Source organism: Orcinus orca, chromosome 4 (assembly GCF_937001465.1).
Source record: "Orcinus orca chromosome 4, mOrcOrc1.1, whole genome shotgun sequence".
Taxonomy (NCBI): domain Eukaryota; kingdom Metazoa; phylum Chordata; class Mammalia; order Artiodactyla; family Delphinidae; genus Orcinus; species Orcinus orca.
This window is the reverse complement of record NC_064562.1, coordinates 121,730,792-121,755,710: the sequence shown is the minus strand read 5'-3', so window position 1 is coordinate 121,755,710 and position 24,919 is coordinate 121,730,792. Positions and strand designations below refer to the sequence as shown.

General features: G+C 36.1%; 2 protein-coding genes across 5 annotated transcripts in view; one reads left to right on the top strand and one right to left on the bottom strand.

Moving 5' to 3' along the window:
• AIMP1 (aminoacyl tRNA synthetase complex interacting multifunctional protein 1) overlaps positions 1–24,919 on the bottom strand; it is a 102,623-nt gene that overhangs the window by 29,788 nt on the left and 47,916 nt on the right. The window contains exons 7-9 of one of the 4 annotated variants that reach the window (XR_007477233.1): positions 22,651–22,824; positions 14,512–14,666; positions 12,139–12,283 (exon numbers count right to left, since the gene is read on the bottom strand). The exons of 1 other annotated variant lie outside the window; for it this stretch is intronic. Coding sequence is in view for 1 of the 3 variants with exons in the window: in XM_049709505.1 (XP_049565462.1) it covers positions 12,210–12,283 (74 nt within the window). In the remaining 2 variants the exon portion in view is untranslated. Of the gene's footprint in view, positions 1–12,138; positions 12,284–14,511; positions 14,667–22,650; positions 22,825–24,919 lie in introns of those variants that run through there. 2 more of the 4 variants (XR_007477234.1, XM_049709505.1) reach the window with 2 other exon arrangements.
• Positions 13,608–22,660, top strand: GIMD1 (GIMAP family P-loop NTPase domain containing 1). Its single transcript, XM_004269602.1, has 2 exons — positions 13,608–14,000; positions 22,400–22,660. Exons 1-2 carry the CDS (start codon positions 13,608–13,610, stop codon positions 22,658–22,660), a joined length of 654 nt encoding a protein of 217 aa, XP_004269650.1.

The following is a 24,919-nucleotide window of genomic DNA, read 5'->3' as shown; positions in this document are numbered from 1 at the left end:
TTTTTTGACTGGCTGAACAATGAATTGTATATTCAGCTCCTGGCATCATTCTTGGGTGAAACTTGAAATAAATAGACAAGCAAATAAGGGAACAAAACAAGGAGCCTGAGGAGTTATACCAGGTTAGTATATTCACAGAGTTGTGCAGTATCACCACGATCTAATTTCAGAATATTTTCATCATGCCAAAAGAAACTCTATACCCATTAGTAGTCACTCCCCATTGTCCATTCAGCCCACGTCCTGGAAAGAAATTACTAATCTACTTTCTGTTTCTGTGGATTTGCTTATTCTGGACATGTCATGTAAAGGGAATCATACAATATGTGGTTTCTTTCACTTAGCATGATGTTTTAAAAACTCATCCATGCTGTTGTATCAGTACTTCATGTGTTTTTATTGCCAAATAGTATTCCATTGTATGAATCTACCACATTTTATCCATCCATTAATTAGTTGATGGACATTTGGGCTGTTTACACATTTTGGCTATTATGAATAATATTACTATAGATAGCCATGTAAGTTTTTATCTTCAAATACAATATTTTATTTGTTCCAGGTTTCCGATGGGTTCAGAATATTTCCAAAAATATTTTTTAACCAACCCAGACAACGGAATTGCTGACTGGTTGTTGGAAGGGATCTTGCCTACATTCCCCAGCCACCTAGAGCCCAGAACAAAGATCTGGCCAAATCTTTGCCCAAAGGCATTACACCAGGGAACCCTGACCCCGTGTTTCTGTTTCAATATGCCAGTTAAGAAAAATAGCATTGGAAATACTACTGATGAGAGCAGTAGTAGGATATCAACCTGCCAGCAGAAAACAAGACAGCAGGTTTAGTTACAATACAGCAACTATATTAATAGAGTTAGGATTCCAAAGAACACAGGTTATTTTTGTATGGACATATGTTTTCATTCCTTTTGAGTATGTATCTAGGAGTGGTTTTATGAACCTGTCAAATGAACACTTTATCTAGTGGAACACAGGGTGCCAGATGGTGAGTCACGGTTCAACAACAGATCATAAGAGAAAATGAAAGAGAGGTGTGTTAGTTACAGTTTCTGAAAAAAGAACTCGAAAGGCCACACAGAAGGGTCAGGGCAGAGAGAGATAGGACCTGGAGCACATGCTTTTATTAGGGTCTGCGGATGTAATGTTTCGCGGTTCTTAGGTTAAGGCCAGTTTTGCCAATTCAAACCAACAGAGTGGGGTTTTGGCAAGTCCCACAGGGGTCTTATCTAAGGATGCCCAAGGAGAAGGCACTGGGAGGCAGGGGAGACACAAGACTATTGGGGAAGACATAGCAGGTACTTACAATTGCTTGTGACTCTGTGGGCTGTTATCAAGTACACATACGTGCATGAGGGGCTAGTGTCAGTTTAAGGTCCCTGCAGGCCACTTATGCCAAACTAAGCGGATGCCAAGGGAGTAATATCATGGATTACCTTAGCTAAACTCCCAACAAGTGGAATTTCTGGTTTATATGGTAACTCTGTATGTTTAATATTTTGAAAAACTGCCAAAGTGGCTGCATCACCAGCAATGTAAGAGGGTTCTAATTTTTCCATATCCTCAATAACACTTGTTATTGTCTATCTTTCTATTTTAGCCATCCTGGTGGGTGTGACGTGGTATCTGATTTTTGGATTTGGCTTGCATCTTCTTAATGACTAAATGATGCCAAGCATCTTTTCATGTGTTTATTGGCATTGGCATATCTTCTTTGGAGAAATGTTTATTCAAATCCTTTGCCCATTGTTCAGTTGGGTTGTCTTTTTATTATTGAGTTGTAAGAGTTTTTTTAATATACTCCAGATTGAAGTCCCATATCTGATATATGAACTGCAAATGTTTTCTCCCATTCTGTGGGTTGTCTTCCCACCTTCTTGATGATGTTATGTGAAGTGCTGAAGTTTTTAATTTTATGATATGAAATTCATCTATTTTTTGTCACTTATGCTTTGATGTCATATCTAAAAAAATAACATTGCCTAAGCCAAAGTCATAAAGATTTACTCCTGTGTTTTCTTCTAAGAGTTGTAGAACTTTAGTCATTTTATTTTGTCTATGATCCACTGAGTTAATTCTTGTATGTGATATGAGATAGGGATACATTTTAATTTTCTACATGTGGATATCCAGTCCTCTGAGCATCATTTGTTGAAAACTCTATTCTTTCCCCTTTGAATTGTCTTAGCACTTTGTTGAGAATCACTTTACCATAAATGTAAGGATTTATTTCTGGACTCTCAATTCTATTCCATATTGTTGCATGTTTATTCTTATGCCAGAAATATTTTTTGAGTCTTGAAAGATAAATAGGTATTTGTCAGTCAGACAAAGTTTTGAGTAAGGTTGGAGTGAGGGGACAGAGGGTATTCCAGACAGATAATGGCATAAGTAGACATGTGGAGGGGGAACACAATGACCACATTGGTGGAGAACAAGGAGTGGGCTTTGGCTAAAGCATTAATAGCTGTGGATCAGAGTAGGGGTGGAGAGAAAGGTAAGATCTAGGACTAAGGAGTTTGGTTTTTACCATACAGAAATGTGGAGCTTGTGAAGCCTTCTACACATGATTACATTTGACTCCGGGAAGGTCTTTCTAGCAGCAATAGGCAGAATAAACTGGAAGACGGACAGAAAGGCAGAGACATCATTTTATAAATTATCTCATTATGTCCAAGCAATCACTCAGAAGGGCCTGAAGTAAGACAGTACAATGGGGGCAGAGAAGAGGGATGGATGCATTGGACAGATGTTTATAGGGAAAAATCAGTGATATTTCTTCAGCAGGTGGATGAGTTAGGCTGAGATAAGGGAAAAATTATTCATGACTTCCAGATTTCTACAGAAGAGTACTAGAGGACACAAGAGGAGGACAGGGTTAACACAAATACAATCATTTCCATTTGGGACATGTGTCAGGCACTACACTAGTTGTTTTCCATGTAGTATTTCATTTAATTTATATGCATTGTAAAAAACTGATAAACAAAAACCTCAATTAAATAGAGCTGAGAGACTAAAAGGGGGAGCTCTCACATCCTGCCACATAGCGGAGCCCGAGAGGGAGAAGAAAAACTCCTCTTTTCTCCTGGCAACAACTCAACCAGTGAAAGGCAAGGACTGTTTGTTTACTATAGCCCTCCTCACTTCCTTTCTCTACATAAAAGCATTCTCTTTCCCTGGCTGTTCAGTGACTTGCATGTGGTTTGCCATGGTTGCAGACCCCAAATTGCAATTCTCTGCTGATCTGGAATAAAATCATCTTTGCTGGAGAAATATCTGGCAGTCTATTTGTTTCAGATCAACAGCATTATATCATTAGCCCCATGAGGTTTTATTGCTTCCATTTTATAGAAGAGAAAACTAGTCTAAGGGAAGATACAAAACTTATCCATTTCATATAGCAAGTTAGTAGTGGAGCAGATATTTAAACTCAGATCTATAGTTTATAAATACCTTTACCATTTAAGGTAACTTTCATAACTATATTTCATCCTAGAAGGCCACTATAAACTGTATAAGCACAAAACAGGAAATGTAACCCATTCTTTACTGCCTATAACTAATTACCTTTAATTTCCTCCACTGTCATATTTTTAAAGACACACAAAAATAGTTTGTAATGAGGTGCAGACTGGAAGAGAATTGTATTTAAAATCTGCCTTATTATAAAGACAAATTCAAATTCAAGTGCTATTTATTAAACATCTACTATAGTGAGACATTTTGTGGAACACATTTGTATAGATTATCTGTCTTAAACCCTACAATAACCCACTAAAGTAGGTCATTTTTTGTTTTGTAAAGAAGTGACCTACTCTTAAAGACTTTCTTGATTTTAAACCCAGTTCTTTATATTTTATTTAATTTCTATTCTTTGGCATTCACATAAAGATATTCATTCAACAATCACATATTTGGGTAATTATATCTGTTCTTTTCAGGTGTCAATAGAGGGTAGAAACAAGGCAATTGAGCCTTCTGATTTTATAAAAATGATCTGGAGCCTAGATGTGTTCAGGTTCTGAAAAGGTTTAACTTTTGAGTCTTTGAGCACCTCCCAATAATATGTTGGCCTCTCACTGCCGTGGCCTCTCCCGTTGCGGAGCAACAGGCTCCGGACGCGCAGGCTCAGCGGCCACGGCTCACTGGCCCAGCCGCTCCGCGGCATGAGGGATCTTCCCGGACCGGGGCACGAACCCGTATCCCCTGCATCGGCAAGCGGACTCTCAACCACTGCGCCACCAGGGAAGCCCAATAATATGTTTTGCATTTACTAATTAGTTAGCTATCTTTGGGTTCAATTTGAATAAGCTTTCAGATCTTCCTCAGTATCGACAGTGCTGGCATAAATTTTAATAAACTTAATAAACACATTTCCATGATATTTTACTTTTAAAAATAAAATTCTTTCAAAAATAATTATCTTTATCCTAAGTAATACATTTATTTCACTTATCTTTAATGCACAGGAGAAACAAGCATAGGATGAAATATATATTTTCATACTATGTTTCACACTATGGTGTGACAATACTTTATTGTCACACCAGGTTGTGATGCCATCTATGAATTTATTTCGCATAACATCTTCTCTAAATGTTATCTTTGGCACTTTGATTATAATGTAAATTAGTGCACACGACAGACTTTAGAAATTGCTTCAAAGAATATCTGACTTAGCCCTTAAAAGCAAGTATTATATAACAGGACTGAAAATAAAATTAGTATCACACAAAGGACCACCTTGGGCCATAAACCTGTTTTGCCACTTATGTATGCAAACTACTTCTTGCCATTTCTTTTGCCAAATTAAGCTTACTATTGGACTATGTAAACATGATCTTTATTCTGTTTGTAATATCCTGTATACCTTCCCAAACTGGCCAGAAGACCAAATTCAACTCTTCCACCACATCTAAGCTTACAACAATATGTTTCAGATAAATGTCTCCAAATACTGTGGGCCTACAGTTTGTTTTTTAGCCCAGCAATTTTATAGCAATACTATAAAGCAATGACTTCAATTTCATATAATCATGCTTGGCACAGATAGTGGCTCTTATCCAGACCTATTTAATTTCACCTTTTAGGAATTATGTAAATATCATATGTCTCTTCAAAATTTACCACTACAGTGTTACATTCCTGACCTCATCTCTCATAGACCACACAACATATCGACCTTAGCATTTGTCTTTTTTGCACTTAGCTCATGTGGTGAGCACCTGAAAACCATTCTTAAAACTTACCACCCACTCTCTTGCCTGCTCGGCCTCTGCCTTTTAAATCACGCGTCTTAATTTCTGTGTAGACTTGGCGGATAAGCAGGATGTGATGTACTGTGCAGGACCACGATCACAGAGGTACAATACAGGTCAGTATAAGATTTTAACAATGTGGTTATTCATGATAATTATTGCGTCTGACCAGTATTAAGTGAACATAAGCAAAAGACTTGTGTGGAGCACTTAACATTTTGCTTTTGTATTTATATCCACATCATGGCATAATAAATAAGCATATGGTCTCTGGACTCAGGTAGACCTTGGCTGGAGTTTCCTTCTTCTGAGGCTCAGTGTTCTCATCAGGAAAGTGACAATAATTGTGCCTACAACACAGACTTCTTATGGAAATTACATGAAAAAATTCTCATAAACACTTAGTACATGCCTGCCTTACAGCAATTGCCCATAAGGTACAGCTGTTATCATTATTACTATTTTAGCTGTTATTAGTTGGAGTTTTGGGGGGCACCTTTATGATTAAAATGGCCTGTATCAATAAGATTGGGCCTAAAACAGAAGCAAAGCACATTAACCAAATTTCAACTAACTTTGGACAACTTTAACTTTTCCCTTAGAAAATCCATCATTTCTTGATTTTTATGTTTTTAAATGTTTTCCCAAACCATTTTTGGGAAAAGAAGCATAAAAATAAAATACCAGTTTATATATATCCCCATGTCCCTCTGCCTTCTTCCAGTGCACATTTTCCCTTTCTCTACACTCTGGCATACAACCCTACCATTCTGGCCAAGTGCTACAGCTGATATGAAAATAGTAACTAGTTGAGCAGATGTGTATCAACTTTACTCTGAAAAAAAAAAAACAAACATAATCCCAACTCCGCCACTTATAAACTGTAAAATCATAAACAAATTATTTAACCTGTGCCTGAATGTCCTTTAAAATGTGATTAATAAAAACTAATTATTTTTTTAGAGGGAGGGCTGTGTGAGTTAATATATTAAAGTGTCTAGAACAGTGCCTGGCACATGTGCTACACAGGTCTTAGCTTTCCATTAAGGCTGAACTCGTATACAGCACTTCATGTACACATACACACAAATGAGGAACTGACATTTCCTTTTCCGCATCACTACTAACAACCTTTCTTTCTACACTGTGTCCTTAGGTAATCTGCACTGCATAGCAATCTACAAAAGATGACACTCGTTGGATTCCCTTCTCAGTAACTCAGTCACTCCTCAGTATTGTTAGGAATTTGGAGATCCCAATTTCCTATTTTAGGCCACAAAAGAACAGTTAGTGCTCTACTGTTGTTTTATCTTTTAAGGTTAAATGAAGGACTACGGTATAGTAAATCTTTGCCATCCAATATTTTACCTCCTGAAAACACTCAAGACCTGAAGTTAATGCTAATAACTATAGCACTCATGTAGCTGACACTCTTTGATAGAATCATGATAAAAGTGTCCTGTTGCCATGAATGATGTCTTTTGCATAGCTTAGTTGATGATTATAGTCCATCATTCGGCAAGCACAAAACACCCACACCCTACCGAACCTCAATTTGGGATGGAAAGATACTAAGGGAGTTAGTTACAGGATTTTCTGACCTTTCTACAGTAATTAGCAGTATCTTTCACTGGTCCTAGTGTTTCAGACATTTTGATATCAGCAAATTTTAGTGACAGTATCTGGGAAGTTAGCTCCATACCACAGCTATTGCTAGGAAGAAAAAAAAAATTGCATTTTTCTTGGAAAGGAAAAATTAGGTATCCTAGGAAGATTATAAATATATTAGATAAGTTACAGTTATTACTATGCAGGGCTATTTTTCTTGACTTGAGGTTCTCAATTATTTTGTAAAAAGAAAAAGAAAAGAAAAAAGCGTTTTCCATAAAATGGGAGATTTTGTAGCATAAATCTAGGAAAAATCAAGTGTGGCATCTGATATCCATGGTTATAACTTTATTTGTAATTACTATCCATGGCATTCATGATGCTTTTTATCATGATAAGGGACATTTCTAGTGTTTCCCGGGACATTACTAGAAGCATTTATAACATAAAAATGTTTGAAATTGAATAATAATAATAGAGTCTATAAGAAGTTGAAGCTAGCCTAGTGTCTAGTCTCAAGGGCTAAGAGGTTAAAACCTTTATTAATTATTATAAGACCCTCTGCTTCTGTGCATTTGGCTAATAAAATATATTTATCTATATAGGTGAGTGCATGTTATTTCCTAGGTAGGAAGAATAAAGCATATAAAATCTTTGACATATACAATTATTTTCATATGAATATATTTTCAATGACACTCTGTATTATCCTATATCTTATTTCTCAAGAGTGAATAAGAAAAGTCCTTTAGCAAAGAGGATCTAAATTAGGGTAAAGAATTTAGCAGAAATTTTTCAAGAATAGGCTTGTGAGCTTTGAAATGATTTGAATTCAAACTCTACTGGTTGTTCTCTTGCTTTTGAATTGGGCTCGTTTCTTCAATAATGACATATATTTGTATAATGACTCACTATATTGTAATTGAAAATGAGTGTACTTGTGATTCTCAATTTTCAACTAACTGCCTTGGAGCTGGTGATCAAAGTTTAGTTATTGTAGGCCAAATCATTCATTATATCCTAGAGGCATCAGATGATAAATTTCATTTATGTTCATGGAAATCCACTTCAAACAATAAAAGTACAAAAGTCAAATGCATACTCATATGTGCACACATACATGCACATATGTGCAAATATTTATTAAGTATATAAAGCCAAACCCAACAAAAAGCCATCACAGAACAAGAAAAGGGATCTAATGCTAGAAATGGAGATAATTATACCTTAAAAAAATGAAAATATGGGTAAAATATGTTTATTATGTAATAAATCACCAAAATTGACATAAGAAGAGTCAAATTACTATGACAGCAATTTTTTAAGTTGTTCTGGAATGACCTCCAGAAAGTTGCCGGGCCTAGCTGTTTTTGTGAAAGTTTCTTTGAACCTTCAAGGGATATGTAATTGCCAAGGTATCCAAATTATTGCAGAGTACCATAAAATAAAGAAATTTTCCTAATTCATTTTAAGAGGTTAGCACATTCCTGATCTGAAAACCTGACAAATATAAGATAAAAATGGAAAGCTATAAACCAATCTCACTATTAATAAAGTTGCTAAAACTATAAATATTAGAAAAATGAATGCAGTAAATAGCAAAAAAAATACCATATCCTGATTAAGTAATTGCCAACAATTACTCTTGCCTCCATACACTTAACATGCTAAACATAATCCCATTATTAATGCCTCTCATTACAGTAGTGGATCTTAAAGAAGGGAGTAAATACGGGGAGAACATGAGTAGTTTGGAAAAAGAAATGTATTTACTGTGTCATTCTCCAAGAGAAGCAACTGGCCCATGGGCACCAGGAAATAAAGATTTTTAAATGATACTATTTTTCCTCTGTGTTCTTTTACAAATTTCTTAGCTGCTTAAAAATATACATATTTCATTTATAATCCTAAAAAATTCATCAGAATTAGAAGGAAAACAAAAAGCAAACAAACAAAAAACGACAGCAACAACATCAAACAAAACCCAAAATATCATAAACATTCCCATGTGGGGATGAGACTGGTAGAGTCTTTAAAATGTGAAGCCAACCGAATCTGGACTGAAACCTCCTATTCCCAGCAATATTTCTGTCCAGATATGGGCATTCTTCATTGTTCCAAGAATTTTCAAACTGTATTCAAATTAGGACCATTTGGAAAATTTAAACTGCTGACCAGTGTTCTCTGAAATTTTCTGAAAGGTGAACTCTGACGTCTTACTCTAAGACCAGCTCAGACTGAATCAATCAAGTCACCACCAATTTCAGCCAGCTTGTCAGTGTTCCCTTTGACTTGGAGCAGTGCTGGCCGAGGTTAAGATCATTTAGACATCATAAATACAGATTCTGATTATCACTCTAAGGGTCTTCTTTACTACGAAAAGACATAACATACGAGCAAGGGGTTCACAGTTCAAGTCAATGCAAACTGGAATTTGTCTAAAATTGTGAGAGTGCCTTTAAACCAAATTGCCAGAAGTCGAGAACTACTTATACTAAATCAATTTTATGGAGTATAGAGACACAGTTTTACTGAGTATAGAGACATATAATTTACACAATTATGATGTATACATAATATATACACATATGTTAATACATGTGTGTATGTGAGACATAATTTACATAATTATATAAATATACGTGTGTATGTATATATACACACACATACACAGACATATTAACATTTGATATAAATGTGAGTGTGTGTATTACAGACTGAATTATGTTCCCCTACCACCAAATTCCTATGTTAAAGTCCTAACACCCAGTACCTCAGAATGTGACTGCATTTGGAGATAAGGCCTTTAAAGAGGTAATTATGTTAAAATGAAGTCATTATGGTGGGCCCTAATCCAGTATGACTGGTGTCCTTATAAAAAGAGGAAACTTGGACACAGACACACTGAGGAAAGACCACGTGAAGACATAGGGAGAAGACGGCCATTAACAAGCCAAGGAGCAAGGCCTCCGAAGAAACCAACCCCACTGACACCTGGATCTCAGACTTCCAGCTTTCAGAACTATGAGAAAATTAATTTCTGTTGTTTAAACCACTCAGTCTATGGCACTTTGTTATGGCAGCCCTAGCAAACTAATACAGTGTGTGTGTGCACGTGTGCCCATGTGTATGCATGTGTGCGCACATGTGTGCATAATTTAAAATATAATTGTTACTATGTCATCTAGAGTCACCCTTACCACATAATATCTCATTTCATAGATTGTGGAAAGTTCAAGGTCCTCCCATAGATTCCTGCAAGTGCCTAGGGATTAGTGTCCTAGCTTCAACCTCCTTCCTCTCCTCATTCAGTTCAGATGTCATTTTACAGTCTCCAGTGTTGGTGGTCCTTGTCCTGTGCTAACCTAAGATGGACCTCAGGCCTTTCTATTAACTTCCATCAAAATAAAATAAGGTAAAAGGTTAAGAACAACTTAAAACAAAACAAAAATAAAAAGGTAATTGCGAACGTGGGAATTGTGAACATGGCTGACTTTACATCCCAGAAATGTAAAAAGTTAAAATTGAACATTAGCTATCTCTGCTCTAACATAGTCACTTAGCCATTTCCACAAGTGGGAGCTCTAGTTTCCTTTTATGTTCTAATGTTATAGTTCTTATTCTCTCCTCCTCCTCCTTCTCATTTCTCTTCTATCTCTCCCTCTTACCTTTCCTCTCTCCATCCCTCCCTCCCTCCCTTCCTTCCTCTCCCCTCCTCTATATATACCTTGATTATCTCTACTCTTTTTTTTTTTTTTTTTTGGCTCTTCCCTCATCCCCAGCAGTTTGACCATCATTGTTAGTGAATTCGGCTCATGCTCTCAGGATCCCCTTTTCTACCTCAAGTAGCTAATCAAACTATTTTCTCAAAGACAGTTCCCTTCCTCAGAGAAATCCTGGAGCCAGCTGTTAAAGTTATCCCTGTTATATTGTTTAGCCAAGTTACTGAAAAGAGTGAAGGTAATATTTCAAGTTTTCTTTTCACCCTGATTCAAAAAGAATGAACATCAATCATTAAACATCATCAAATACCAATACATTACCCTTCTATATGATCTCTAAATTGACACAGATCTTAAACCTCCATTAAATCTGTTGAAAATTATTTTTAAATTCTTCAGTCTCATTAGAACTTTTCACTACACATATGAACTCTGAACTTTATTTTTTAAGCCATCAACTGTTTCACTCAGCAAATGATTTAAACTATGATTTCAAAGAGGGCTCTTTGAAAACTAAAGACTTTCTACACTAGTCACTTTCTATAAGGGACACAGGAAAGAAGGCTTAGTTTTGCCTTTGTTCAAAAGATTTTCCACACAATTAATATGTGTTGATATAAATTGCCTAATTGAAGAATGTCAGTTTATGGTTTGTGGAAGAAAATGAAAATAAATTCTGGTTCGAGATCACTTCTTGGGAAACAGGCTGCTACTGCCACCTGGGGGAGGTTCTTTCTGCTTCATTCAAGAAAGCCAAATGTGCTTGTCAGAGGAATAAATCCCTTTTGTGTTTTCTTTGTCATATTCACACAGGAAGAAGACTTTTAAACTTTCTGTCCATGAAGTCATAAAGCATTCCAGATGTCTCCAAAATTCCTTCACACAGAAATACATACTTCACAGACTTTTGAGAGGTACAGGAGAAGATGAACCAGAATATAATGATATGAAGGTTTCTACAACTTATAAACTAAGAAAGTATGTTGGAAAATATGGGTTATATACTAAAAAGTGGAAAAATCAAATTTAATCTTTTAATAACAAAATAAAACCCCAATTTTAAAGCAAAATTTATTTGGCCTTAAGTCATAGTTAAGTACTCCTTTTCTGAAATATGTTATCATTAATTGATATGGAAACTGTATATGTTGATATAATCATGCTAGTGATCACATCAAATAATAAATTTCAATTGCATGGAAATAGCCAAGAGAGTTTTCCTAGAGAACTTTTGAATTTATGACCTAAATACTGTTATGAAGTCAATATCTCTTGCATGTATATTACATATCTGTTGAAACTTTTTCATGAAGTAGTAAATATGTCAATTACAATGGAAAAAATTGTGATCATTGCTTTTCAATGTCTACTTTCTATTTAACACTTGCCAATCCTGCATTTCTTTAGGCTGTAAGATAAATTGTTACCTATAAGCAATTCTCTTAAACAAAAGTTAATCCTGGAAATAAAAGTTTCAGGAAGTACCTATTGCAGTTACACATCTGTCAAGTGACATAAAAAACTCAGTGCTGATTAGAGGAAGACAACTAATCATTTATAGAAAGGATTCTGGTAATAGATTAACTAAATAAAATACATACAGTATCAGTCTCAGAGTGGTACAGTGACACTGCCAGAAGGTTGAAGTTCATAACTGTAACAGCTTGAGGGAAGTCTGTGGAGAAAACATTTTTAAGATTGGAAAAGGTAAGTGACATAGAGCAAATCGGTTGTGAGTCCATAATTAATTCTTGAAAAAAATCACACATCTAATTCAGGAGTAAAAAGAAATCTGAGTGTCTGTGGTGCAGCTGACACAGCTGAATGAGTTGGTGAGTTGGGGTCACCTTCAGGGACCCCTAAGGTGAGTGTCTTTTGTATGAGGGTGTGAGGTTCCTTCAACATGTTCATATTAGGGTCTGGAGTGAGTAGGGTGAGGGGCATCAGAGGACAAGAAAGGTCAGTGGTACATAAAACTTTATAGTTGAAGTACAAGTTATAAGCAAAAATAATAAATATGCAATATTAAATGTCTTTATTTCTGAATCAGCAGATTGAGTACATTTGGCAATTGGTCAGTAGCTCTGCCTTATCAATCTAATGAAAATGATGGATGACCTTAAAATGCTATAAGGGGCTTATATTCTGCACAAAAATAACTACATTTTAGGGGTGCTGTAAATGAAATAGATTCTCCCCAGGTTCTCCTCCCTCCTAACTGAACTGCACAATGTGTTGGCCTTTCTTTTCTTCATTGAAGAGCCAATACTTAACTCTGATGAACCATGGAGTTGTTTAATTATTTCATAACAGATATTACAAGTAGTTCTCATTTTCATCAGAATGTTGCCTAGTTGTTAAAAAATTAGTAAACAGGAACAGAAGTCTTCCTTTAATATTATTCATGTTTCATAGGACCGAAGCATTCAGGAAGTCAGGAAAGATAATTTTTTGCAGATGCCACTTGTATATTCAAGGGGTGGGGAGGTAGGGAGTAGGGAGGTGCAGAACGTTGTTTAAAATGCAAGAAGGGCCATTTCTTCCACTGTACTGTTCCTTCTTCTCCTCCAAGAGTGAATAATTTTCAAATATTGCTGCTACCTTTGTTCCTGAAGTGAGAGACCTCAGGACCCCATTTCTAAACCAACTCACCTGTCACACTGATGAGTTAACATATTCCTCCTAAACATGGCTTACACCATCTTCATGTAATATTTTTTCTAATTTTCCTGCAATTATTGTTTCCTCCTCCCTTCCTTATTTGTATTTGATTTCTCTCTCCTCTCCCACTGCAAACTACTACTATTATTTCCATTTTCCCTTTGTCACTGAGGGGTCCCCACTTCAGTGGAGAGCTCCTCCATGCTTTAGACACTAAGAATAAGGGGAAAGCAAATCAAAGTCAATACTTGGGAGTGCTCTAGGCCAGGTAAGAAGCCTTATATTGGGGGAGTGTAGAAGCCTGACTGCTTATGCTGAGCCTTTGTTTACCCACAGCCATGATGGACTCCAATAAGATGACCATAAACTTGGCCCTCTTTGGCATGACTCAAAGTGGAAAAAGTTCTGCTGGGAACATTCTTCTGGGAAGCACTGACTTCCACAGCAGCTTTGCTCCATGTTCTGTGACCAAAGATTGCAGTCTGGGCCGCAGTTGTCACTTCCACAGCTTCATGCGTCGAGGGGGGCAAGAGGTAACCCTGCAGGTCCAGGTGCTGGACACTCCAGGTTATCCGCACAGCAGGTTGAGCAAGAAGCATGTGAAGCAGGAGGTCAGGGAGGCCCTGGCACATCACTTCGGGCAAGAGGGTCTGCACCTTGCACTGCTGGTCCAGAGGGTGGATGTGCCTCTATGTGAACAGGAAGAATCTTCCCCAGTCCAGATGATCCAGGTAATAAAAAGGGGCAATCACACTAATGACATTATTCCCATTTGAAGGACATTATCTTAATAGGAAAGAACTATGAAAAACTGGTTAAAAGAGTAGTTTTAAACCAAGTTTAAAGCAAGTAGTTTAAAACAAGTGCTGATCACATAAAAATAATTGGTAAAAATTACTTGATTTTCCCACCAAGAGTCATTTTTACAATTTCCTTTAGAGGAATTCAGTCATTTTGTAACTGGGTCATAGAAAACAAAACAAAACAAAACAAAAAATGAGATACTGAACTTCAGAGGTTAACTAAGTCTCAAACCCCTAAGAACTGTGAATCTGATTGATTGTCAGTGTGGTCTGACTATGCATCAGAATCAACTAAGCTGTTTGTTAAAAATGCAGATTCATCCAAGCCCTACTGAAACAGAATGTCAGGAGTAGAGCTTGCCTATCTGTATTTGCATAAACTTCCCGTATATTTCTCTAAAACAGTGAAGTTTTAGAACCACTGAACTAAAATACTTACTTGCATCCATTCAACATCAAGGGACAACCTCTTACAGTTCACCATAAATGGGGCATTACTGTCTGATTCAGTCACTGAACACTGTATTGAGCACCAGTACAGAGCTTAATGATTGGTGAGTAATATATGAGCCCTGGTCTCAAAAAGCTCACAGCCTAGAAGAGACAAATAGATAAACAAGTATAAACAAGTATAAGACAAGTATAAACAAGTATAAGACAATAGATAAACAAGTATAAGACAAATAGATAAACAAGTATAAGACAAATAGATAAACAAGTATAAGACAAATAGATAAACAAGTGCCAAAGTAGGGCAATGTACAACTCCTCAGTGAAGGAGGCATCACTGAGACCTACACCTCAGTAAGTAATCAGGGGAGATTTATACTTTATTAACAGGAAAAAAATCAGGAATTTCAGAAGCTTTGCTTGTTTCATCATCTGTAGGGTAACTGCTCCATGCCAGCCATGAGAAATTCACAGGGACCTCAGGGTGAACAAAAATAACATATGCCACTTTTGACTAGTGGTTCATCCCTGTTTGTTCATTTATTCAATTTCTTGATTCTCCAGTCTGGGGCCACCCAAATGTAACTGCTGGACTTGACTAGTATAATTCAGTAGCCTCATTAAGTCACTGAGCTCAGAGAACACATCTTCCCTAGAAGCTTCACAAGTAAACTACATGAAGAATAGAGAGTAGACATTTTTAATTCAAAATGAATTTGTATAAATGCTATTCTTCTTTTGGTCCCACCTCTGATTATGCTCATGCAGAATCTGTTACACTTAGAAAAACAGTATACTTTGCTTTAAAGAAAGATATCTTCCTTTAACTAGTAAAGGCATAAGATTGTTCTAAATGACAGACACACGTTTTGTTTTTCAGTAACTGTGCATGTTTCTAAAAAAAAAAAAAAAAAAGCCATATGTGTAATCACAAGAAACTAGTGGAAAAAATTAGGGTGACAAGAGTATAAAAAATAATCCTCATCATCTAACTCCTGAAAAATCAAGGACATTCTGTACAAAAGCAAAGAAGAAGAAAAGAAGATGATTGCAATTAAGAAACAATGTGGAATCTAAGAAAGCCCATAAACCACCCCCCAACCAGTTAAAGCCTGCATTTCAAACAATATTTCTGGTAGAAATCAAGAGGGGCGGGGGGCGGGGGGGAACTGCAGCCATACAGTCAGTGTAATTTTTAAACAGTTTTAAAAATTCATTTAAAGTTGCTATTAAATAGACATTTAGCTTAAGCTATAGATGGATGTAACCCACTAAATTCAGTAAATGCATAAATAGTTCTCAAAAACTAACCTGACCCTCTCCATATGTCTCCAGATTTTTCTTTCTGCTGGTCCAGACAGGATATTTTAAGAGACATACATTTTGAAAATAGATTTTTTTTCCAGTTTTAGGATATAGAACAATATTGTAATTCCCTAATTGTTTTTTATGCAAGTGAATTTGATTCATACATGTCTCTGATCCTTTTAAATGGTATTTGGCATATAGCCTTCTCCTCTTATAGCTGCCTTCCTTACGTCAGTGGCCAATTCAGGAGTTGAAGGCACAGAGGAGATGGGCTAGGGAAAAACTCAGATCCAGAATATTTTTTTCGAGAATAAATAACTTCTGTCTCCCGGGAGAACTCAGCAGCCAAGATTTAGTAATCCTCAGAGGGGCCTCGACCCCTAGGAGGCACTGCAGTCCCATTCTGGGCTTACCACCTTGATCTTTGGTTGAAGATTGCCTAAGCACAGGCTGGCTGTTTATGACTTTCTTCCTGAAGGTGCCTCAGATACTAGTGGCAACCATCTGGATATGCTCACAGATTGGGAGGAGCTGCAGAATGTCTGAATATTCAACAGGACCAGCAGCTGTTAGGAAGGAGGTGTTGCTAAGGTCCTCTGGTTTCAGACACACCCTGGATTTCTCCTTCCTGGCTCATGCAAAATGGGGAAGAGAACATCTGCCTTCCCCTCTTCCTTTCCCCCTTTCTGGGGGCACTGATGCTTTCCATGGAAGTAGTCTCCAAGGCTAGTGCCAGAGAAGTGACCTCTTCTTTCCTGTACCTCTCTGCTGTCTCTTTAAATATCTCTCAGTTTGTGCTCTAATATTTTACAAAGGGGTTATAAGCTGCCAACTGTGACAACTGAAACAGTTCCTCAAATGATCCCTTTTTCTTTATTTATGTTAGGCCTTCATTAATTTACAGTAAAATGGTGGAGATGTCAGTGAGTCATCTCCCCAAAATTGGGAAATAAAGGGAATGATTCATCTGAATGTTATCATTTTAATTTTTTAAAAAATCCCCCAATAATAGATCAGAGCATAAATAAAGTCACCTGAGGGAAAGTGCTAGCATGCAGCCAAAGTGCACCAGGAATTGAATCCAGGAATTGACTAAATTCTTTCCATGATCATGGTATCATGTACATATTATCACTGTATATATTCAGGCTTCAAGCATGCATTTTAATTTCGAATGAACAACTCAACTGCTGATGTTACAGATAGGTGTACACAGGGAAGGTTCAGAAAGGCCAATGTAAGGCCTGAACATACTAAACAAAGATCATGGGCTTAGGTGTTCTATAGAATTCAGTTGACAAATAAGCCTGTTACAGTTCTAGGTATATGACTATAAATGTTACTAAGGCTTTCTTGGCTTCAGTTCCTTACTTATAAAATGGGGATAATTTACCTAATTGAAGAGTTCTGAGGGCTATATTTAATAAATGTAATGTGCTTGGCATTGTGCCTGAATTACAGCAGTTTCATAGTAGGTTTGCAGAAAATTGCCATTACTATTATTGTTTTTATTGCCATCAGCACTACCTAGATTGTGATGAGTACTTATTCAAATGAACTACTAGATATAAGCAACATATTACAGATGTTGTTCAAGTTCCTACTTAGCTACTCGCTTTGTAACCTTGGGTAACTTCTCTAAACTTCAATCTTTTCATTGGTAAATTGGGAAAGATAATAGTTTACTGGGTTACTTTTGGAATTAATATCATATTAACATAATAGTAAATTCACTCAGACACTGGCACATGGCAAGTGCATAATAAATGTTACCTATGATCATTGTGACTTTATTGTTAGTATTTGTTTTACCCTAAAATTGGGACATATTATTTGTAGCCTTCTTTGGGATTATTTTGATAGGCTTCAGAAGAAAGTAAGAGTGAAATAAAACTTACACGGCCCTGATTTATAGGAACTTCCTTATTAATTTAGAAAAAAATCTGGGAAAAAAATTTACTGGCTTAGTAATGTTAATTGAAATAAAAATTTAGTGTGAAGGACAGGGGACCCCTGCCATTCAAGGAACCTCTGTTACAGGCCCAAGTCTGCCAATAATCAGCTATGTGGCTTTGGCCAAGCCATTTAACATCACAAGGCCTTAATACCCTCATCTGTAAAATAAGGCAGTTTTGACAGATGATCTGTAAGGCTGACTGTTCTCTGAATCTGATCTAACGAGGCTTACCATTCAGCTTTGGCTCTCTAAGAAGGCAAATGTGGTGCTCGAAGTGGGAAGAGAATAAGGGAATAGCATAAAATATAAAGAATGGTCCTTATTGTCCTCCTGATCCATGATAATTTTTTTCTCAGTTGATGTAATAGTTGGCTTTTTTTAAAGTTTCCCCCTAAAAGGTCCAGATGCTATGATTTCATCAACCACAAACAAGTGGGGCAGGGCTGGTGAGGTCCTGGGAAAATGAACGTAATTCCTGGAAAACAAAGTTTATATCCTAACTAGTTGTCCCAAAAGGACTAGATGGACTCATACCCATTAGCACTATGAAACCAAACAACTCATGATTGATTGTAAAATTTCCATCTAGCTTAGTACTATATTTAAATTATTAACACCAGAAACTTACATTATCTTTCTATTGGATTTTTTATGTGAGGTATCAATCAAATGTGATTATTCTTTCTCTGGATCCATAAAGAATGTTTGGCCACTAACATGATGACTATACACCAAGTGACACTACTTTCAAATATTCAACTATTTGCTGGCCAAAAATCAATCTAAAGAATATAAGCTAAATCAACCATTCTCTTCTATTTTTGGCAGTAATTCAAAAGTGCAATTTCTCTCACAGTTTAGGACATGAGCATCCTTTCATAAATAATTATCAACATGTAAAAACTTTGCAGTGGCTGAACACATGGACTTGTAAGTGGTGTCAAGCTTACAAATCTATTATCCTTAGGCGCTTTAACTCATTTTTCCTGAATGATATTATGGTTTAAAGTACAGAAGATGTCTGGTGGAGACAAAGAGGCAACATGTTAATGTTACAATACAGAAAGCCGGGAACTAAAAACACACTGTGAATGTTATGCCCTTTAATGCAATAGGTACTAACCTAGCAAGAGGAGAAGTCTATGTTATAATATATAACTCAGGAGAGAACCATTTGAGCCAAACAGTTTATTTAGCATGAATTTTTATTATGGTGATGTTGTAAAAATAGTTAATAATAAATATAGCCCCTGCATCAGCCAATACCCAGGGAACAGGTCTGGGGGTAACACTCAAGGGGTTAAGGACAGTAGCTATTTATTCACGTGTATTAAACATTTCAATAACCTGACAATCAATATGAATACATCAATAATGTGCTGAGTGAATACCAGGTCTGATTCTAAATTTGAGAAACTTCTAGAGACAAGAGTGATGAAGGATCAATAGTGGTATAGAAATAAAATCCCAATACTATACAATTCCCAATAATGCTCAATCACTTTCTTTACTTGGTATGTCTTTACTGCCTGAGAACTCCTTTGTTAATTCCTATGCTCGAGGCATCATCACATGCCAGAAACTTTTTCTGACCCCCTCCCTTTACCCCCACTTTCCACCTCTCCCATCCAAAACTAGGCTAAATGTTTGCCTCTGTAGTGCCAATATATTTTCTATCATAACACTTGCAATTACAACAAACAAAGTATTTTTTTCCTGTCTGTCTCTCTTCCTTAGACCTAACTTTAGTTAGTAAACAAGAATCTCCACTAGATATAAGCAGGAAATGTACCTGTCTTGTACCACTCCTTGTCCCCAAAACAAAGTAGACCCTCAATAAGTATTTGCAGAAGGAATAAAGCCCCTAGAGTGCTTTTTAAAATTCACATTCCCAAGCTCCACCCCTAAAGATTTTGATGCATTTTTAGCAAGCATCCCAGGTGATTCTGATGTAAATGGCCCAGAAATCTCTATTCCCAGAACCTAAATCTGATATATTTAGCACTTCATTAATTTTTCAACCATTTGGATTAATTTGCTGGGGCTGTGATAAAAAGTATAATTAACTGGCTGGCTTAAGCAACAGAAATTTATTGTCTCTCAGTTCTGGATGCTGGAAGTCTGAAACGGGTGTTAGCAGGGTTAATTCCTTCTGAGGGCTGTGAGTGAAGGATCTGTCCAAGGATTCTCTCCTTGGCTTATGGATGGCTGTCTTTATGCTCACCTGGTGTTCTCTCTGTATTCGTGTCTTTGTCCAAATTTCTGTTTTATAAGGACACATTGGGTTAGAGTCCCACCCTAATGATCTTAATTAATTGCATCTGCAATAACCCTATTTCCAAATAAAGACACTTCTGAGGTACTGGAGGTTAGGACTTCAACATATCAATTTGGAGAAAGAGGTTACAATTCAACCCACAACATGGTTTATTTATTTTGCAATTCTCTGACCTCTCTCACAAGAGATGTGTTCTTAGAGTACATAGAATATACGACAAACTCTGAAGAGGTCTGGTAATTTTGCTATGTCACTATTAGCTAAAATGTGATGTTGACATTGCATATAGACTTTGATTTATAAAAGAGCTATGTTCTTTAAAGTTTGGGTTAAAGGTTTGCTAATTTTGAGTTTTAAAGGCACATAAGCATATGCCAATTAAAGTACTTCTTTGAAAAATTCTTTTGTAAAGTTCAGAATCTTTCTGTTCAAATAATTATTCCCTAATGTACTGATCTGGAAATGTCTGAGGATTTTCTTGAAGCAGGGCATTTCAGGAGAACTAGAAATATACAATTATTCTATGGTATAAACAGACACATTTTGAACAGATATGAGGAAAAATTTTGGACCTATACCTTGAGAGAGTCCCTCTGAATACAAAATAGAAAGTGCAGATTACAGGCGAATTTGTGATAATGAACTAGAGTAGAAAAGTTTTACAGGAAAGTACAATTTTGTGTCCCAAAGATTAAATTTCAAAATTGAGGACTCAAAATTAATAAATAAAACCCTAAATATTCTATTTGAGATGATGGTGAGGGTCTAAATTCCAAATTAATACAACATATTTATTGAGAGTTTACAACATATTAGAGGCTTTGATTGATATAGAAAGACATAGACTTTGCCTTCAAAGAGGTCATAGCCAAGTTATAGAAATAAATGTGAAAATGAATAGCTCTGATAAAAGTCAGACTGTGTTAGGAGTTATAATTGGTAACCAGTCTTGAGATGTTTCTAATTTAAATATATTGTCCCACAGTTCCTGTATTTTCATATTAGATTTACATGTCCTGATTCTTCCTTCCTCCCTCCTTCCCTTCCTCTTTCTTCCTGCCTTCCTTTTACTTTCTTTCCCGCTGTCTTTCCCTCTTCTTCCTTTCATCTTTTTTCAGCTGTTCAATATTATAAATATGAATCCTATATTCATTCAAAAGTTTCCCAAACTGCCATTCAATTTTTTCAAGATTTTTATAAACTAGAGTTTGTGCTAATGCCTCTGTTTGTACTCAACCTCTTTATATATCAGTTTCTCTATATCATAATGGTATCTCTCACAAATCACCATGTTGAGCTTCAAAAGAGATAAAGTATGTAAAGCGCTTAGCATAATATCCAGCACTAAATATTAGTTGTTCTCCCGTCTTTCTTTAATTATTAGATGTTCTGGATATTCCTTGTTATGTTTATTCCTAAGCATTTAATATTTCTCTTGCTATTATAAACTGGTAGCAGCTTTGGAAATATTTTTTTTATGCGAGTGTTTGGAATGGAAGGAATTTTACTGTCACATTGTCATGATTTCATATAACTTTGGAAATATTCAAAAACATTAAATGGTTATTTCTAGATGCCTTTCATATTGCGTGAGCAATCTGCCATGTGCTATTACTTCTGCTTTATATCAGCTCATTTGCACTAATCAAACAAGAATTTATTACATAACCAACTTCTACATATTACTAAACAAAGGAATACCGGTCTGCAGTGTTTTTCACCCACATTAGAGGAAGTCACCCGATAAACTGGGTTTAATTCCAGGTATGTGAAGAGGATGCGAGTCACAGTAATATTTTGTAGTTGCTCCAAATTACCAAATGTATTTTGATCTTAGCATTTCCATTACATGTCATCTGATTAATTGACAGATTGTAACCAGATTATGTAATTATAAATCCTTAGAAAATGTTTTCAGTGATGATGATAACACAACATTCCTACAGAAAGAGATATGACAATTCCCTTGGGCAAGGTGCTCTGACAAAGGAATTCAGTGGTTCTAAAAGATTCAGGTTGACAGGCAAGTATAAATGAATGCTGCAAATGTAATTAAATCATATGCAGCATTGATAATATGCAGTTTTGAGGTTGTATATAAATTATAACAACAAAATAAAATGGAGAACTAAAGCCTTTTTTTATAGAATGCCCACCCATCTCTGTCCATGTGCTTACATTACTTGACCCCATCATCATTTCCATTATATATTCCAGCTTTTAGAAACATAATGAGGTACAGATCTATTGACTGTGTTAAACCATAATAACTCCTCAGCTCTTCTTTGAGAAATATAGTCCAAGGCAAATAGCCATTTAACTTCTCTCTTTCAGGAACTTCTGGGACATGCTTGGAAGAATTACACTGCCATTCTTTTCACCCATGCAGAGAAAATAGAAGAGGCTGGGTTCAATGAAGATGAATACTTACATGAGGCCTCTGATACACTGCTAACTCTACTAAATTCTATTCAGCACAGATATATTTTCCAGTATAAAAAAGGAAACTCACTTAATGAACAAAGACTAAAAACCTTAGAAAGAATCATGGAATTTATAAAAGAAAATTGTTACCAAGTTCTTACCTTTAAATGAGATTTAGGTGAAAGGAAAAGGGCTTTGGGTTTTAGAGTCAGCAATCTGGTTTCAAAAGTGCCTTTATTAGCATGAATGTGGACCATCAGAATTTCCATGTGCTGCCAGTGAGAGTGTACATTGGTAAAACCACTTTGGAAAACTGGCAATTAAAAATAAGATTTCTGAAAAAAATAAAAAATAAAAAAAATAAGATTTCTGGGCTTCCCTGGTAGCGTGGTGGTTGAGAGCTGCCGATGCAGGGGACACGGGTTCGTGCCCCCATCCGGGAAGATCCCACATACCGCGGAGCGGCTGGGCCCATGAGCCATGGCCACTGAGCCTGCGCATCCGGAGCCTGTGCTCCACAATGGCAGAGGCCACAACAGTGAGAGGCCCACGTACAGCAAAAAAAAAAAAAAAAAAAAAAAGATTTCTAAGGCAAATCCTATGACACAATAATTACACTCTGAAGTATATATATCCAACAGAAATGTATACATTTGTGCACTAAAAGACATGTATGTACAAGAATGTTCATAGCAGTACTATTCATAATAGCTAAAAACTGGAAATTATCCAAATGTCTACTAAGAGTAAAACGGATAAGCAAACTGCGGTATATTTAAACAATGAAATATTATACAGTAATGAGAATGAGCAAACTACAACTGCATGTAACAAGATCAATGAATTACCCAAACATAATGTTGAAAGAAAGAAGCCAGACATAAAAGAATACATACTCTATGATTCCATTTGTATAAATTTCAGAAACAGTCAAAACTAATGTAATTTTAACTATTTTGATGTGAGAAGTGTTGGAAGTCAAGTTACCCTTGGTGGGGTGGGGGTGATAGTGAGTGAAAGCACACACCGGGGCAGCTTCTTAGATTCCAGTAATGTTCTATTTCTTGACCTGGAAGTTGGTTTCACAGAGTGTGTTCCCATTGGGAAAATTCGACAATTAAACACTTCTGACTTACGAACTGTTTACTATATATGTTATACTTAAATAAAAGTTAAAAATGAATAAATTATTATCCATATTTTCAAAACTTGCTCCACTGCTTACTTGATCCTAAAAAATTAAACTTGTGAAGGCCTGTTCCTCATGTGAGATACCTACTTCATATTTACTGTAATGATAAAACAACTTAGCACATATTAGACGCTCAGTAAATGTTAACTTCCGCTTCCACTTTCATATAACCCCTGGTTCCTATTAAGGCTTGGAAATACAGGTAAAAGCTCAGAGCCGAACCCTGCAGCAGAAATAACTGTTAACAATTGTAATAACCAAATATGAATAAAGCTTTGACTGAAAAAGAGGCTTCCAGTCTACCTTGGAAGGTCGGTCAATTTGGATTAGTAGAGAGATCCAGGATAATCTCAAAGGCAGCAGTGAGTATCAAAGGAAAATAATTCTAGTCAATCGTAACAGCCAAGTCCATCCACAAGTCAGTATCAGATCACCCTCAGGTTTAACATCTGCATATGAGCATTATCATTTATAAGATTCTTTCCTAAGGTAGTCCCCAATTTACAAACAGCTTGTTTTCATAAAGTTAATTTGTAAATTGCTTTTTTAGTGTGCATTATACTTTATTTTCCATTAAAAACGGGATTACAGCTCGTGGTTGTTCTCCCAGACTAATCCTCAAAAGTGTACCTAATGTTTTATATTACCTGAACTTCTAGTACAAATTTATAAAGTATTTCTAAGGGAAAGCATAATACAAATTCCAACTTGAAACAACATCTCTATTTCTCTGCATGGTCCCCAATTATCATTGTGGGTCCAGGATTGTAAAGTGGGAGCCTCAACAATTGGGCTGAGTTTTGGAAGTTAAGTAAAAATTGACCCTTCCCCAGGGGTTAGTGGCTTGGTGACAGAAAGTTGAAGTTGAGAAGTTGAAACTGCAGTAACTAGTGAAGAGTGGAAAATTCATGTTCTGAGTTCTTCATTCATGTGATGTCAGCTAACGCTTTACAGAACACAAATACTAGTTAGCTAAAGTAAAGATATGTTGTGCAGAATCATTAAGGATTCAAGATCTCTGAGGCTGGCCTAGTTTTAATGATTAACAGAGCAAAGGTACTTCTAGTTTCAAAGAGGAAGACTTCTGTGATGTTTTTCCCTGAATTATTTATTTTTAAATTTGTATATATATATATTTTACATAAATCTCTGAATGTGATATTACATATTTGACTTTTCTTTAGTCATCTTATATTTTGCTTTTTTCAGTAACAATTTATGTAACTATTCCTCTATTG